General features: G+C 26.3%; 2 protein-coding genes across 2 annotated transcripts; one reads left to right on the top strand and one right to left on the bottom strand.

Annotated features, from left to right (window-relative positions):
- Positions 1-943: 943 nt before the first annotated feature.
- LOC108549408 (centromere protein I) lies at positions 944-4,977 on the bottom strand. The gene is made up of 15 exons (XM_017902770.1): positions 4,926-4,977; positions 4,661-4,786; positions 4,435-4,584; positions 4,261-4,349; positions 4,021-4,151; positions 3,773-3,951; positions 3,574-3,700; positions 3,351-3,505; positions 3,079-3,279; positions 2,598-2,704; positions 2,228-2,419; positions 2,038-2,162; positions 1,855-1,972; positions 1,207-1,371; positions 944-1,107 (listed from the first exon to the last, which is right to left on the bottom strand). The coding sequence occupies exons 1-15, from the start codon at positions 4,975-4,977 to the stop codon at positions 1,033-1,035; spliced, it is 1,992 nt and encodes a 663-aa protein (XP_017758259.1). The 3' UTR covers positions 944-1,032.
- Positions 4,978-6,653: 1,676 nt separating this feature from the next.
- LOC108549405 (transmembrane protein 231) lies at positions 6,654-16,852 on the top strand. The gene is given in 9 exon segments (XM_017902767.1): positions 6,654-6,792; positions 6,922-7,085; positions 7,197-7,319; positions 7,390-7,597; positions 7,672-7,948; positions 11,955-12,210; positions 14,515-14,516; positions 15,439-15,855; positions 16,664-16,852. Coding segments are annotated over 9 exon segments (1,728 nt in total). The 3' UTR covers positions 16,806-16,852.
- Positions 16,853-18,480: the final 1,628 nt, after the last annotated feature.

Here is an 18,480-nt window from a genome sequence, read left to right as displayed (position 1 = left end):
TTTGTTTTTTTTTTTTTTTTTTTTTTATTATCAATAATAGTGGAATTAATTTAAATGTCCAATTTAAATATTTCACATATATGCAAATATTTACATAAATATGTCATTTATTTAATAATTATTAGTATTATACATTTTCCTTGTTCATTAATTGCATATTATGATTGAATTATTAAGTTATGTAAGTAATTTTTATTAAAAAATATATTATTCATATATATTGTGGAATCCAATTTGTAAGAAAGAAATATAACACTGATTTTAATTTGAATCATCCCTTTTGTACAAAGTTTTTCAGACTTGTTATTATGCTTTATAGATCATTTGTGTACTAACCTACCCTATCAATTCTTTAATATACTATCGATAACATTAGCAATATATACATACGTATATATATGTAAGTATATATATGTGTGTATTGTTTCTAAGTATAATATCTATAAAGTATATTTAGTACATAGAATAATGTTGCATGAATAGGATGGCCTCTTCTTGAAGCAATGTACATTTAGAATATGATCAATAGGACATTATAAATTTCAAGAGATGTTCACACTCACTGTTTCCAAAAGAGATTTACTGTGTGATATATTATTGAACCACTATTTTCACTTAATCATAGGTAATTTTCAATCTATTGCAATGTGTACACTAAATATTAATGCATGAGATAAGGTAAATTGAAAAATATGTAAAAAAAATTCTATAGTTTATAAAGTATGAGCCCAAGGCTTTCATGATAATTTATATGTAAGTTTTCATTAGGCAAATATGTATTAAAGACTGTTAAATGAACTGTAAATGAAAATTTTTATGTAAATCAGAGAAATAAAAAGTAACAATTAATTTAACTCAATTTATTTTATAAATATACTAAACTGTTACAAATTTTACAAATTAAAATATAGTATTATATTATCATATAAAATTTATGGCTGGAAACATTTATTAGATCACAAGAGTATTATGAATATCATTATCACATAAAAATAAACTTCAAAAGTAATATAAATATTTTTATATCTAAATTTATCGTTGATTTTTGAATACATTAAGAAATTCACTTATAATTGGACAATAATACAAGGCTACGCTCATAGTATCCTGTAAAAATTTTATTGATATTAAGACAATTTTTTATTATTTAGAATTTACTAATATTAGTTCCAAAATTTTATTATAAATATAACTCTTATTATTTACCTCTTTTGTACTGATATTTAGTCCTGTTTCGTTGAGCACGCACTTGTAAGGTAAAAATGCATAATGATTATCAATATTCAAAAAACGATCTGTATTACAATATTCTAAATTTGTCATCACATTCATTAAAATATTTTGTAAGACATTACTGCTTTCCTTAGAGTGCTGAAAAGTATGCATTTATTAAAAAATATGGTTGAATATAGGATTTGAGAAAAGTAGAAACTTCTCATAAACTAACTGTTTTAAGGCAAATTTATATTTTGATTATATTTCATCTGATTTATGATAATTGAACAAAGTGTTTTAGTATTTATACAGTTATATACAACTTTTTCATTTTTAACTACAATGAAAATTTTACATAAAAGAATATTTTGAATGTAATATATTTATATCATCAATTATAATTAATTAACTGATAAACTCTTGATTTAATTTTATTTTAATGAAATAGTTTTTTATTAGTTTATCCAAATTTTAAGTTTTGATTCATAGTTATCAGGTTATCAAAAATATTTTCAAAATTATTCAGTATAATAAACTAATTGAATTTCAATTTAGAAAATTACATTATAGCAAAATTTGTAAAGTTAATATTTAATGATAAATTTTATTATAACTAATATTAATATTGTATTTACACACCGTATTATACCATAATGCTGCCACAATGTCTTTAGCATAGACAAGTGTAGTGTGAATTTCTTTCTTTAATAACTTACGTGTTTTACGATTTTTTAATTTTGAACTTCTGTCATAATATCTATGAACAAAGATTTACATTAAAAAAATAATTTATAAATACAAAAATATTTATAAAGCAAATACCTTAATAATAATTTACATATCCTTGATAAAATTGCACAGTGTTTTGTAATTAAACATGCATAAATCACTGCAGGGGGTGCTAATGTAAAGGATAATATAGCACTCCGATTTTCCAATGTACAAATCTAAATCAGATTAAATTAAAAGATTAAATTAATAATATTTCATTATTACTGTATTCATTACCTACCTCTTCATAAAACGATAATGCTTCTGAAAGAAACAAAATATCATACAAATACATGTTTAAACCAGATGTAATAAGGTCCTCTGAAATCTTTGTGAGAATGGGAATAGCTTCTTCAAAATTATTCATTGCATTTTGTCCTAAAAATGGAGCAGGTGTTTTATGGCAACAGTCTTCAAATCCTTGACTAACAAACTACAAAAAAATGATATTTTAACTATTGATTTTTTATCAATAAGTATAGTATTTTTATGTTTATACTATTTTTTAAAAATATTTTATTTCTAATAGTATTTATATCCAATTATATTCTTTATATCAAATAAAATATAACTGAGTTAGATATGATAATAAAATAATTTGTTTGACATACCAAATTTGTGATCAACATTTTCAACATTTTGATAATTTCACACTTTGTACTTAAGTTTGATTCATAGAACATATTTTGGATATGCACTAATATTTTTTCCTGCAAATCTAAATATATTTTATTTGTATAGTACATGTTAATATAATATAATATAGAAAAATAAAAGAGACTATTGATACTTAGAAGATCAAAAAAATATACCTATCTTTTAAATTATCTCTTTTTTTTTTAAAAAAAAGAGATTCTTTTTTTTTAAGTAAAATTAAAAATTTATCTATTAGAAAAATGTGTTTATATTTGACAATGCTATCGATTTTATTTTTGATACTATACTATACTAAAACTAATATTTTCATAGAAAATATTTTTTGAAGTATCATATCTTATGTAATGTAGAATATACTATGAAAATTATCCAAACAAATATAAATATTTTCGAAAAAAATTAACTATTAGAAAACATGTTTTATTTAAATTATACCGTTAATAGACATCGAAGTTGTCCACTGTAACAAAGTTAGTAATTTTGATTGATATTCTCCTGTATTATAATACAGATACTCATCAAGAAACCGATTGACAATAAGTATGTCTTGTTGCATGTATCGTGAAAACTCTATAGTCATATCAAGTAGTTTATTAATTTCTTCCGCAGAAAATTTTTCATTTTCCAACATAAAAGCTGAAATGAAATAAATGTTAAGTTTTCCTCTTAAAAGAAACACAGATTAACACAGATTATTTGAAATATACCTCTTATTAAGGTGTTATAAAGATTATAAGAAAATCTACTTTGATATTGGAAATCGGCAAATGTCAGAAGATGAAATCCTGCTGTATTAGCTAAAAGAGATACAGCATTACATGGTAATTCTATGTCTAAATGCAACCTTCCCAATTCTTCTGTACTAAAATATTTTACCATATAAAAGATATAAATTTTATATGATATGAAGTAATAAAATTAATTATTTACCTAGAAACATCAAAAATAGGCTTTGTTTTCTTTTCTTTAAAAATACTAGAACCAATTTGGAAATATCCTATAGATGGTATTAAAGGTACTGTACTGTAAGATTCTGTCTTTTTTGTCTTCATAAGCCACGAAAATTAAAAAAAAGAAATAAATGTGAATTTCATATCGGATGAATTTTATAATTATGAAATATTTACCATAAATTTATCCCAGTTAAAAGAATTTAAATTTGAGTCCTGTACTTGTTGATTCTCGAAACGAGTTTGAGCATCTTGAAGCATTACTTGTAAAATTTCAGGTATTGGAGACCATGCACTTTTTGTATTTATATATAGAACTTTTTCAGGAACTAATTCAGGTTTATAAGATTTGAATAATCTAAAATAAATCCCATGTAAATTAATAACAAATTTTTTAAATAAAGCAATTGAAACTATAATTACTTACGATAGTAAAACAATAATGTGTTTTTGAGGTTTTGAATATTTCTTATGAAGAGCTAATAATCTAGTTACATTTCTGCGAGATATATCCTCTGGCTTTGTCAATACATGAATGAGACGTGCTATATGTCTTTCCTATAATAATGATAATAAAATACTTAATTATAATTTCAAGTTGTTGTATAAATAACAATATATAGTGCTAATAAATATACAATATAAAATATATAGAAGGTATATTTACCAATCTTTCTTTTTTTAACATCCAGTAAAAGAAAACATTATAATATATATTTATAACTTTTTCATCTATCAATTGGTAATCTAATATACCTGAAAACATAATTTCAATTTTTATTCTACATATTTTCCAATCTATTTCATTACATTATATTTTTATTTAATAAAAATACGTTACCAATTATCCATTGTATAATGACGGTAGATAAAGTAATAGGCAGTTCATTTATAGATGATAAGCACCAAGAAAGAATAGATTTAACTGTATGTTCAGGTACTTTATACACTGGAACTAAACATTTTACTAAAGGCACCAATTTAGTAGCACCTATTAAAAATATTCTTTCCTTAATATTTCTGATAAAATGATTATTTACTTTTTATAATATTTGAAGTATATTAACCTAAACCTGTATTCATAATAACATTTGCTAGAAAGTCAATATCATCATCCACCAATCCTTTCAAAGCAGCATAATTTTGTAATACATTAAGTGATTTTTCAAATTCATGATATTCTTTCTTCTTTACTAAAGAAATATAATGTAAAATTAATAAAATATGCATATTATAAAATAGGTTTATTGAGATTAAAAAATTTGATTTATTATCATTTTAAAATAAAATGAATAATGAATGTATATGATTTATATATATTTAATCACATACCTTTTAAATCTTTTAAAAATGTTAAGTAAACATTTCTCTCTGCATCTGTCATTTTTATGCAAGAAGTTCCAGATTTAAAGTATCAAACTTAATTTGTATATTCTATGATCTAAAGTCTAAATAAAAACAAAGTGTTATATAAAAATGGGTTATTTAATGCTTTATTAGAAAGTTATAAATAAAAATATGGAATTCAAAGAGAAAAAATGAAGCGATATTTACGTGTAGTTTTATACGAATTATGTTTACTATCGGTATTAAATTATTACCATTATTGCTATTACTTAATACTATTAAGACTGACAATAATTTTAGTACAAAATGCGTAAAAATCTAACATATCATTTCAAAATGGCCTGTGTTCTTAATAATGAAGGACTAACAATTGAAAATAAAATTTATTACTGTACGAAATTCATTTGTATTTTATTTCATTTCAACGATCAAATTATTAATTTTTTAGATCAATTTATCATGTACATTTATTATTATATTTTTTCTTTTAAAGTTTTCTAGATATAAAAGTAACGTACAATTGAATGACCCCGAAGACTACAGTGTTGGCCCTTTGTAAAATTATTTAAAAATTAAATATTGGTTGTATCTAGGAATTTAGTATTAAAATTATTATCAGTGTTTAATATTTTTTGCCTTTTTTATCTATGTTTAATATTTTTTGTAGTAAGTTAACGTGGAATATACTAACAGGGATAGCACATCCTTAAACTTTGGACACCCTGTATATTGAATAACAATATATATTGTTTACAATATAAGAAACATAATCACTTTTTAAATAGAAATATATTTAAAAATTTATTTTAATATTAAGTATAAATTAAATCATTATTTCTTTTAAGAAAATATTGAAACCGTCATATACATAACTACGTCATAACCTACAGTATAACAATTTAAAGTATGCGTCCCCCGAATATTTTAAACATTCCTTATCCACTTTTATATCAAGCGTTTATACAGTTACTTATAATTAACATATTCATGTTGTACTTTTGTATAGCTTAAAGTGATATTAGCAATTGCAACAATCTTTTGTATTTTTTATGAAATTTATCATAATCTGTGTATACTAGGTGTTCCATTTAAATTAGTATTTTCAATTAATTATGAACCTTATATGATTATGATATTAAAAAATATTTTATGTAAAAGTGGAATTATTTTAAGGGACATAATTTAATGTAGCTTTTTGCAGGTGAAGACGTAAAAGGCTAAAAATGAGACGAAAGTTAATTTTGTGTTTTTTAAGTGGCATCATATGCTTAATGTATTATTATGTACACTACATATACACATAGTCTTACGTACTATTTGTTTATAAACTTTTAGACAAACATATGCTGTTAAAAATTAAAAATTGTTACATATTTTTATATATTTTCCATAGATTTTTCCATTTTTTTTATGTTATTTTTTGCTAACAGTTTCTTTGATGCTTAAGGAGAGTGATTTAAATCAGACATTTTATATATTTCATGTTATACTAAACAATTTTGAATGCGGTTATGTCAAATGGCATTATCATTTGTTATTTTGATTTATGATTTCATTATAGAGTTTCCAACAACTATTTTTTATAATAAAGTATATTACTATATTGAGAAAATATAAATTTATATAGCATGTTATAAGAATCTTTATGAATCCTGTATTATATGGCGGTTTCTCATATTTATTTTTTAACTGTTGCCAAGACAACGCGTTACAATGGCTGCTATCGAAATATTTTCAAGCCCCATTGATTATAAATATAAAACTAAAATATGTTCATTAAGTTTTCTCATTGTATTATTTCTCATAATTTTATCATTGGTTACACCGTTTTTAATTATTTATAATGCCGGAGGTATATACATTTTGACATTTTATTTTTTATGTATTGATATATTAGTATATTTTATAATATTCAAATTATGGTATACTATTTGAAATATTATAATTATGGAGTTTCACTATTTTACATTGTAATTTTTAGGTTTCTTGTTGAAAAATTGTATACTCATGGAGGAACCTGATGTATCATTTAATTATAAATATTTATTATTAGCAAATAGGGATTACAATATCAATCCTATAGTTTGTTCGACTTTTAAAACATATAAGAATAATGAAATTGAAGATAACTGTATATTAGTAAAGGTTCTATTTCTATGTTATTTTAAACACATAAATAAGAATTATTACACTAATGTCTGTGAACTGTTATTGTTTTATATATTTTGCACAAGTATTAATTTTTCAAGATTTTAGGTTCGGGAAATAGATACAAATATCGATGGTAAAAAAGATATTTTAAAGTTTGAGGTTCATTTCTATACGGATAAACCTATAAAGTCTCTTAAACTTTTACTTTTCTTTAATTTTCATCTAAAGGTAAAAATTGTATTATTATACTATTTTAATTTTATTACTTATAAGTACTGATATTGTTAATTTGTCACAGCAATTATTTGAAGCAACAATAGAATCTATTGCCATTTTTACTCATACAATAAATGAAGAGGTACAAAAAATACAGTTTTATGGAGATTTGATATTACAGCAGAAGGGTCTCCTTACTAGCGAAGGTCTATACGAGATGTATAATCACAGTATAGAACTGGCTGATTATTCCATAGATGAATTACTTAGACAAAATTTTGATCGAAAATGTTAGTGGTATTTTTCAATGTTTTTTTCTAATTAAAAAATATGATAAAATTATAAAAATCTATTTTAGTTGCAGCCAAAATAAGTAATAAGTATGTAACGCAACAAGCAGGTTATTTAAATGAAAATGTGGTAATCATCGAAGGAGAGTTAATTTATAGAGAGCATTTAATTTATTATCAGCCTAGTATTCTAGAAGAATTAAAATGGATATGGATTCAATACTTATCATGTTTTCTCGTTTTTACCTATATAACAAAGCATATTCTAATTTTCTTATTTTCACATCGATATTTGAATTGTTATATTGTATTACCATGGAAAAATAAATAGAATTTATATGAAATAATCGAGTTATTTAAATTATTTTACTTTTATTAGGATTATTAGGTTTTATGGTGTTTGCATATTAACATCTTTATACCTATTTCTATGTTTTTGAAAACATTCAATCTCATTTAGTGTGAATTATAATGTTATATAATTTAATCACTATAGCGAAGAATAAAAAATACTAAAGCTAAAAATACTAGAATTTTTTAAAATATTAAAATATGATAATTATATATTTTGTATATTCTAAATAATCTAAATTCCATATTTATGACAGTTTCTTAATTTGTATATTATTATTGTAATAGATTAAAGTGCTTGCTCAGTTACAATGTATTATCATATTATTACTATGAAATCCAATATCAGAATATCTGCTACTATCAGATGTGTAAATTGGATCGATATTAAGTTGTAAAATCTATTGACATTCGATAGTGTCGCACTTTGCAGAAGTCTACACAGGCAATTCATTAAATAAATTAACACGATTAATTCTAAATTAATCAAAATTAGTGATACATTAATATTGTTTTCTCATCTGTCATTCTTGAAAAAAAAGAAACGAATAATTGTTTTATAAAATTAAACAACTCCACGGCCATAAAGTATAAATATATTGGATAGAGTAGAAGAGACTTTTTATTACGATTGTTTAAATTTAAGAACACCAAAAGTAATGAATTTTTTGTGAAAATTTTTACGATTAAATTAACTGTAATTTAATTAGTTATATAGGTACGATTTAATTTCTTTCAATTAAGGATTTCATTTGCGATATTTCTCTCTTGCAAAAAAATATAACAAATTTTTTCCACAAAATCATCATTATAGAAATTTAATAAATTATAAACAAGTAATAAAAATATTCACGTACACTATAATTAATTAAATGAATAAATAGTATGCCTACGATGGGTTTTCAACATCTTGGTCAATTGTAACGTGATACAATGCTACTTAGCACAGTAGAAATAGTAGAACTATTTCTAAACGGTCGTTTATGAAAAAAGAAAGAAAGAAAAGGAGAAGAGAAAAAATTGACATGCCTGTGTATATTATCATCAAGTCGTGCAAACGAACAATGAAATTTCGTTTGTTTATTCTTTTATTTAATTTTTTAGATAGCTTTAGTAAATTAAATAATAACATAGTTTTCGTTGAAAGATAACTTGAAACGTTGCTACGAGATATTAGAAATGTTACAATTTTTGGAACAGATTCAACCTTTCAATAAATCATAACATTTAAATAATAGTATATCATAATAACGTATTTTATTAGTAACAGTCTGATACGATTATTATGATTAATTAAAGAAAAAATAATAATAATTTCGAACACATTTGAAATCGATGGTGTGTTATATATATACGTGTAAATATCATTTTCCAATTGGAAAACAAAATATAAGTAATAATTTGTAATTAGTTTAACACAGTCATTTTAATCGTTTAGGTGGATTTATCATTTTTTTCTACGTCATTTACAATGAATAACAATTTATTTTTATGCGTCTTTTTATTAGATCTATAGTTTGTTTGATACTTTCATATAAACTTTATCTAGAAATTTTATATTATTAAATGGAAATATTAAAACCAGAAGGTAATATAAAAAAATGAAGACTTTCACGTTATTTCTCATGGTAAATATTTCTTACTCAATTTTGTTAAAAATATTGTAGCATAATATTACTCATTTTACATGTTATAATAACTTTCATGAAAAAATAATGTTGTTTATTATAAATGAATTGTTATCGATTATAAATGATATTTAGCAGCACATCGTTTGTTACTAATTTATTCATAAGGACCAGTTGTTTATTGAATCCAAAGGTTTTAAAAAAATTGTTAAGCATACATTGAAAATCTCGTGACGTTCAATCAAATCGAATTAAATACATATGTTGATTAATAATTGGTATAGCATTGAAGAAAATATTAGGAATGAATTATAACGAAAGACGCGATTTACGTAATTACGTAAATTCTAATTAATTTGAAGAATTATGTGCAGATATAATTAACGTTATAAAATATTATGGAATAAAATAATATTAAGCGCATAAAATAAATGAGATTCATTTAGCGGTATATTATACGAATTTACGAATTGTACGTATAATCTATGATATATAAAAGAACATAATATCTTGCTAGGAAAAACGAATTTGTTACATTTTTACAATTGAATGTTTATATGTTTATCAGGAAGAAACTAGCGTTCATTAGAATTTTTCATTTTAGGCTATGAAATAAGAGCAGATAATTATTATAAATAAGCTTCTCGATGATGTTATTACGAGAGAATGAAATAATAAAGGTTATATTACGATTAGATCTCGCTTTCATACGTATATCTGCATATTTGAAAGTTTGAAACATTTGAAACATGGCAACTATATATAACATAATTCATTCCGTGAAAGAAAAGATCTGGTTTTTTATATATTAAATCGTTCGAATTAAATTTTCTTTTTGAAAAATTCGATGCGATGGAGAAGTAAAGTTATTAGACTAGATATGTTAATCGGATTGTAAGAAAAAATTTGTTCAGGCAAGCAACGGAACGGGACTCGGGTTCGAAATGGATCAAGACGGCCCTGGCCAGCAGAGCTAGCAACCCTCCTGTGAACTAACGCGCCCGGCCACAGTTCAATGAGGGTGGAGACTGCGCCGTGTTCCGTTGTGTTCCTCATCCGTTGTGTTCTCGATACACGTCTCTTGTCTGAAAGTTATTTATACTTGGAACGCGTTAGTGATCAACTTAAGATGTTTCGCAAACAATTGAGCGCGTTGGACCGGAGTAAGCTCTGATCACAAAGGGAAGAAGGGGTGAGTGGTGGAAAAGTCATGCTAATAGAGGCTGCTGCGGATGCTGCCACGACGATCACTGAACCTTGTACCAGGCCTCTTTTTCGCATCTTTTATTCGTATAGTGAACATTTGTGTTTCTTCTATCATCGCATTTCGATGCCATTTAAGAACGCTATGCATGCTCCCTTTATTAAGGGAGGAGTTTTGGACTTTCGAAAAGTCTGTTTCTTTTTTTCTGACAGACAACGAACGGATGGTAGTGTGATATTTTGTATCTGTAACGATAATAATGTATCCGTATGCATTCTCGTTTTATAAGTTGCCGAAAAACTGAATAACGGTTTCAAAGCGAGAACAGGTCTGCGTTTGAAAATGGAACAACAATTTATCAATTTATATTGTAAGAATGGTATAGTACTATCGTAGTAATTTGTTTAATATTTGTTTAATATTTATGATGATAACGTTTAATGCTTTATCATATCGTAATAAGTAAAATGTAATTTGTATCGTTTTTCTAAAGATTTTATAGGCAGATTTTATCTAGCTCGATAAGAATTTTGTTAAAAATTATGTAAATGTCCAATGGTTTATAAATCCGAGTGTAAATATGTGTAATTATGCAAAGGAGTTGATTTAAACGTTTTGAAATTAACGAAAAATAATTGTAATATAAAACATTGACAGTTGCAATAAATTATATATACCAAAATAATAATCAAAAATTTCAGTGTGTTACTCTGTAATTATGATCTTCGGTAAAAATAACGATAACATTTGCACAACTTGCTAGAATTTTCATTTCTATTGTAATATTTAATAAATTAACTTGATCCGAATTTTATTGATCATTCGTAATGAAAACTATTCAACGCATAATATATAGAAATATATTTATTACGAACAATTTCTGAATTTCAATTAGACATCGATTGCCGAGAATCGTAATGGAAATTCTAATCTCGATGCTTGATTATACTTTGACGGAAGTTACTCGTTTTTCTCAATTTTTTTTTATATTATTATTATTATTATTATTATTATGAACCAATCATGTTACTTGTTCGTTACTTACGATACACTTTAAGCATGTTGCTTATACGATTTATTTTCACAAATTATAATTATGTAAATTGCGATTAAAAGGATAGAAACTTAATTAATAGAAACTTATGATCAATTAGTGTACTGAAAATACTGGAAGAACTATGTCCACAAGGGCGAAAGAAAAGGTGGTGGCTGCTTTTCGAAAGTTCTTTCGATCTTCGGAGAAGATTTCGGAGCAGGATGGAGCAAGCAGTTCGACAAGTTCGCCTTCGAGGAGGCTTTTGAGTCGACATCATCGGCCAGATGCTGTTACGCCGACTGATGGTGCGTTGTCCGATAATCCGAGTGCTAGCAATTCCAATAATGGCAGTTGTTTCTTCAAGTCGAAAATGTCAAGCGGCAATTCCACGCAGGTATCTCGCCGGCATCTTATATATGTATATATACATATTATAATAATTATCTAGAAAGCGGACACGTTTTAGGATTTCGATGATTTTTGAATAGGTCGTAAAAATCTATATTTTCAACAACTTTCCTCTATACATATAAACGCCGTTAGGCCTTACTTTCATACCAACACATTCTATTTTGTCTCTACCTACACGCGTTCATGGCAGTGTGTGCGTCAACATATGGCCGTCACTTTTTTCTAAACAAAGCACTATCACCCAGCGGCGATTACACACAGTGTGCTCCTCAAAAGTTTCGAGTCGAAACCTTTAGCTTTGTATCTTGATCCCGCTATTGGATGCATCCTCACTACTAATATCTCAGAGAATTTCATATACTCGCGAAAGATCAAACTTTATTGATCTCGATAAAGAATGGAATATTAATTTTTCCTAACTTAACCTGATTTACCGATAACTTATATGTATTATAGTACTTTTAAGTTCACTCGTTATACGTTGGCGCTTTCGATTGTTGCGGCGTCTTTTGAGAGACACATACACTGCCACTGACGTGTGTAGGTGCAGGCAGAATTTTCGAACATCTCGAAAACTAAGGCCGAGCGGCGGTTCTATGTATATATGAGAAAAAGTTGTTCAAAATGTCGACTTTTACGATACATTCAAAAATCATCTATGTTCCAAGCTGCGTCTACTTTCTAAATAATTACCCTTAATATTGCGAAAACCTTGTAGGTCAAGAGTCCCGAAAATTTGAATTTATCCGTTTACGGATAAAATGATCGAGAAGTACGTGGCATGGTATCATCGATGAAGTAAGACTTGAAATTAAGATGAAAATGTAAATACGTAACTTGGGTCAGTTTTATAATTACTTGCATGTCGCGTTATCGAAATTAAAGTAATTTAAATTTGTATCGTTATTTAGATATTGGAAAGAGTAAAAAAATTGTATAACTAGTAGAAATTTCATTGATCGATAATACACATACTGAAGAAGAAGAAGAAGAATTAAATAACTTAATTTAATATAATCAAATAGCGTAAATAAATATTAAAATATTTATCAATAAAATTTCTTGAATCAAAACGATACTTCTCATTATTTTAAATTATTTTTCAAAATAATAAGTTACAAATATATAACTATATACTTATTTTCGTTTAGTAATAACTCGAATTGTATTAATCCAATTAACTATGATAATATTGTGTACTTTTCATCTATGTTTTTCATAACCTAATAACATTTGATTCAATCTAAACATTGTTTAATGTATCAAAATGAAGTAACTTAGGTTTCTTTTACTTTACATACATACGTATACGAGTATGTTTATATATTTTTGGGAAAATATATTTCGATTGGAAAGCATCGTATATTTTCCTTGGTTAATAAAATAGTTTACTGATCGGACTAGCAATAAATGATAATTCACACTGTGTTTTCTCCTCTGTAAATATAATTTGACAATAACGACAACGACAACTACAATGACACGAATAATTCAAATGATATAAACGACGATGGTTAAGGAATACTCGTAAAATTCAAATTGTATATCTGGTTTAGGAAATTTTTTCGATAGTCTTTCGTCTTTTTTTTCCTATTAGCACGTAGATATAGATAATACTTACTTTTGTTTCTCTATGTCTAAATATGGATGCCATGTTTAAGGGCCTGATGCGTTCAGGATTTCTCCACGAGGACCTGGTCAACCGTCGACCCTTACTTTCACTTATACAACCGTCCTACTAACTATCCTAAGGTGTTACAATTATTCGTTAACTTGGCATTATACTCTTGGGATGAGATGAGGCATTTTAACTCTAGACTGGGTTCAGGCTGTTTATTTTTATGATTAAAAATATTATTATCGTCTATATAATATATTCTATAAATCATTACATTTATATAATGCAAATAATAAAGATTTATTTCATACAAAAATGTCAATTATAAATAAGAAATGAAAAATTTATTAAATAATAAATTATTTGATAATTAAAACGAATAAGATAAATTATTATTTATAGAATATATTTAGATACACATAATAATTTTGTTATTAATTAAATTTCATTAATTAAATGTGGCCAACTTCCTATTCTTCTTTTGTCACTTTTTTATCACATTCGTCAATTTTTACTGTGCCCAAAAATAGCTTTTTGAGTCTATTCGATATACATGTATCCATTATTGATTTTCCACCCCAAATCGTTTTCCAATTAATCTTAGAAAACTTTCTTGATAAATTTCGTATTACGCATTTCACGTTCAAATAATTCGTAAATGTGAATAAGTGGCATGTATATTTGTATCAGGAAATATCTAAAACATGTGCATTTTCGCTAGGTATTTCACAGAAATTACAGAGTCGATCAAGAACAATTATGTCATGCTAGTTTGTACTCGAAGAAAGATTAATTAAAGAAAGACTTACGTTGTTTCAATCTCAGCCGATATTTTCATACGAATGAGAGTTTCTTTCCACGATTTGTCATTTCGAATGTAAAAATTTCTTTTTCGCCTTCTGGAATTTCACGTTGGAAAAACCGATACTTAAAAAAAATATATCCCTTTTTATTCGTGCTTGATTTACTCATCTTTCTTATCTGTATTCTATTGCGTCGCATCATCTTTCGAGAAATCATCGACGATTTGCATCTCAATTGCTTTTATTTATCAACTTTCTATTAACAAATTATATATCGAATCTATGAAACTAGCCATTTTATCCAGTTTAATAGTTTTACCGTTAACGTTATTGACAATTAGTATCCTACCTTAAACTTTTATTTCATTCTGTTTTCCAAATTGTCGTAATTCTTTTTATTTATTAAAATATATACTCGTATAATTTACTTGAAGTCGCTGATAAATATCAATTCTCAATAATATCCCTAACACTCATCGATGATGAAAAGATAATGAAAAGATGATGAAAAAGGAAAAAATATAATTATTTGATATTTGACTTGACATTCGATATTGATTTTAATATTTGATTATCATATATTGATTAGTATATTTGATAATATAATAATTTGACACTTTTGGACAAAAATGAGGAGAAAATTTACAAAAATTGTCAGATGCTTATAGAAAGTTGAAAGTCGAGGAGAAACAGTTTGAGGAAAAAAGCAAAAGAAAAAAGCTAAGAAAAATTTCGAAAAGCTAAAGGAACTTTAGAATTATTTAATGATTGTAGCGTTATTTCAGGGAAGCGTGGCGATGCCGGATAAGAAAGTTCGTCTACGTCGTTTAATGAAGGAGCTGAGCGAGATTCAGAGGACGCAGCATCGTCTCGAGTCGACCTTCACCGCGGAGCTGGTGAACGACAATTTGTTCGAGTGGCACGTGAGACTGCACAAGATCGATCCGGAAAGTAAACTGGCTGCCGACATGAGAGAGCTCAATATACCTTATATACTTCTTCACGTGGTCTTCCCGGAGAATTTTCCGTTTGCGCCACCCTTCATGCGTGTTATTTCGCCACGAATCGAGAAAGGATTCGTAATGGAAGGCGGTGCAATTTGTATGGAGCTTCTTACCCCTAGAGGATGGGTCAGTGCGTATACAATCGAAGCTGTCATAACGCAATTTGCGGCCAGCATGGTGAAAGGCCAGGTAAAATTTCCATTTTTCAATTCTTTCGACTTTCTACATCTTCTTTCTTTTTCTTCCTTTCTGCAGTTTTACGAAAATTGGCCAAATGCTTTTTCTTATCATTATCCAGTACAATGTTGCTTTACACGTGTAATCTATTATTTCAACAGAATTTGAGGAAGAATTAAAAGTTTCATACCTTTTTTACGTTATCGTTATAACTGTGTTATTATATTTATTACGTATCGTAATTGTCGTACTCCTTAAATTTGTCATTTTTACATAAATAAGTTTTCACATATGCGAGATCAAAATTCGAATTATTATCATAGTAAAACTTAATTAAACATATAAATGTAATTCTTTTCTCTGTTTTATTCACTCATTCTCTTTATATCAAATTACCCAAATTTTCGGGAATTTCAATTCTAGATGTCAAAGTAAAAGATTTCTTTAACTTTTTCCTCTTAAAACTTCTATCTGTATATGTGTAAATGTATAATCTATATAATACATATCTAATAGCAGGTTTGATAAAAAAAAAAATATCTCAACACTTGATTGAGAATTATAGGAAAATCGTTGCAATTTACTTGAATTTTACTTGAATTTTTCAAACGAATTACTTAAATTATGATTCGAGTCAAATATTATAATTATTAGTCGGAGATAGGCCTCGTTTTGAATTTGACAATAATATTTTGCGTACGCAAAAGTTTATTAGACGAACACTTAAAATGTAGCCTCCTTTTACGAAATATCTTTTTATATGAATTTTATACAAATGCAAGATTCAACTTATGCGTTTTTAATAATAATTAATTAATATGTCTGTTTTCTTTAAATTATTTTTCAGGGTCGTATAGCGAGAAAACCAAAGGCGAGCAAAGAATTCAACAGACGTTCCGCCGAAGAATCCTTCAGAAGGCTAGTAAAAACTCACGAGAAATATGGTTGGGTTACACCGCCGCTCGCACAGGGTTGATCATCCAGATTGCTCGAACGAACGAAAGACCACCTTGTTATTTAAGAAACCAAGCTTTACGCAGCGTGAACCACGGTTTTCAATGTGACTTCCGTCACATTTATTATACAATTTTTCAATTAGAAAATTATTATAAAATTTGATAATAAAATTTATTAAAGATTATTAGTTATTGTCAAATTTTATAATTATCGTATTAAACGATGTTTTTATAAACGGCAGAAAATACGTTACCTACGAAGAGTTGTTGTACGATAGTAAAATATTCAATGAAACCTTGAAATTTGTCGATTCAGTTGAAACGGCAGTGATAAAGATCCAGATCTAATTATAAAAGTGTTAATAGCTTATTTACCAATTTCATAATGAGTGGATTATTGTAAAACTGTCACGATAGTGGTATTAATAATAAACATACCGCAATGAAAAATATTTTATAATTCTGACATTGTTATCTAAAAGTACCTATAAATATTTTTCTTAATCTGTTACGAAAACATGTCTTTCATCCGTCGATTTCGTTTTACTCCCTTAAGATATAAGGATAAAAGTTAGCGCTGTAAAGAAATGGAGCTTTTATTACGATAATTAAGTAATTTATATTATCGAATATAAATTACTAAATATGAATTTCACGGAACGTAACGATAAACTTAGAGAATGTTGATAAACGCGCAAGTCATAAAATTTAATACGTTAATATTATATTTGTAATAATTGTAGATTTTTCGAGGGAAGGGGGAGCAAGGAGGGAAAATATAGTCTTTCGATTTGGTAATTCTTTATTTGGATTTCCAATTTCTTGGAAACCTCAGGCCACAGATACATGCATAAATTTTTATATTGCGACGGTTAATAATATTTGTAAAAAAAAGTAGGGTTAAATTTAGTTTTTACTATGTAGCCAATTTTCAGAATAGTACAATATAGTATAATTTTCGGTATCTTAAAATTAAGATTATGCTATCACATACATACGTATATGGATACGTAAAATATCCTGTACCAATTGTAAATCAATGCAAATATATACACATACATATATTGTCGTATTTACTTGACAATTTGTATTTATTATCGAAGATATGAAAAGATGAAGAGCTATCTGGATAAAATGTTGTTTATGATTTTCATTCGATATGTACGAGCGTTATTTCAAATTTTTTTCATCGTGTCAATTATTACGAGATATTAATTTTACAATGAACATAAACGAATTCGTTAATTCGTTTGTGATATAAAAAGAGATTTTATTAATTGTAATTTATTATTAACAATTTATATCACTTCTGGTCGATTCAAAATATTTTACAGATTATTTGCGAAAATTTGCAACTTTTTCTAATTCATACATTAAATAAAGCAATATTTAAAGAATAAAGATGTAACGACACATAATAATTATCGTGACAATCTATTTTATTCCTATTTAAACCTACGTTAATGTCGTATCAATTTTTCATACGATTATTCAATTTTTGTTATTTTACACCTCAATATCGTTGCATAACAATTATCCTATAGGTCTTAAGTTGACCAGATTTAGTTTATACTATCAACATACAGACAGTCATGTCATTTATGTAGCTATGTTTCAAATATAATATATCCTTTTGCATTCGGCGATTAAATTTAATGTATCAATTAATATTAATTTTTAAAATTTTATTAAATG

The sequence above is a fragment of the Eufriesea mexicana genome, unplaced genomic scaffold, assembly GCF_001483705.2.
Source record: "Eufriesea mexicana isolate 0111107269 unplaced genomic scaffold, ASM148370v2 scaffold1992, whole genome shotgun sequence".
In the NCBI taxonomy this organism is placed as follows: Eukaryota; Metazoa; Arthropoda; class Insecta; order Hymenoptera; family Apidae; genus Eufriesea; species Eufriesea mexicana.
The sequence above is the reverse complement of the archived record's forward strand: the minus strand, read 5'-3'. Positions and strand labels throughout refer to the sequence as shown.

Excerpts from the sequence above, each read along its gene's own strand:
- LOC108549408 (XM_017902770.1), bottom strand. The coding sequence starts at position 4,977 with ATGACAGATGCAGAGAGAAATGTTTACTTAACATTTTTAAAAGATTTA. Across the intron at positions 4,585-4,660 it reads TATTATGAATACAGGTTTAG|GTGCTACTAAATTGGTGCCT; the intron begins GTTAATATACTT and ends TATTTTTAATAG. Across the intron at positions 4,350-4,434 it reads CATTATACAATGGATAATTG|GTATATTAGATTACCAATTG; the intron begins GTAACGTATTTT and ends TTATGTTTTCAG.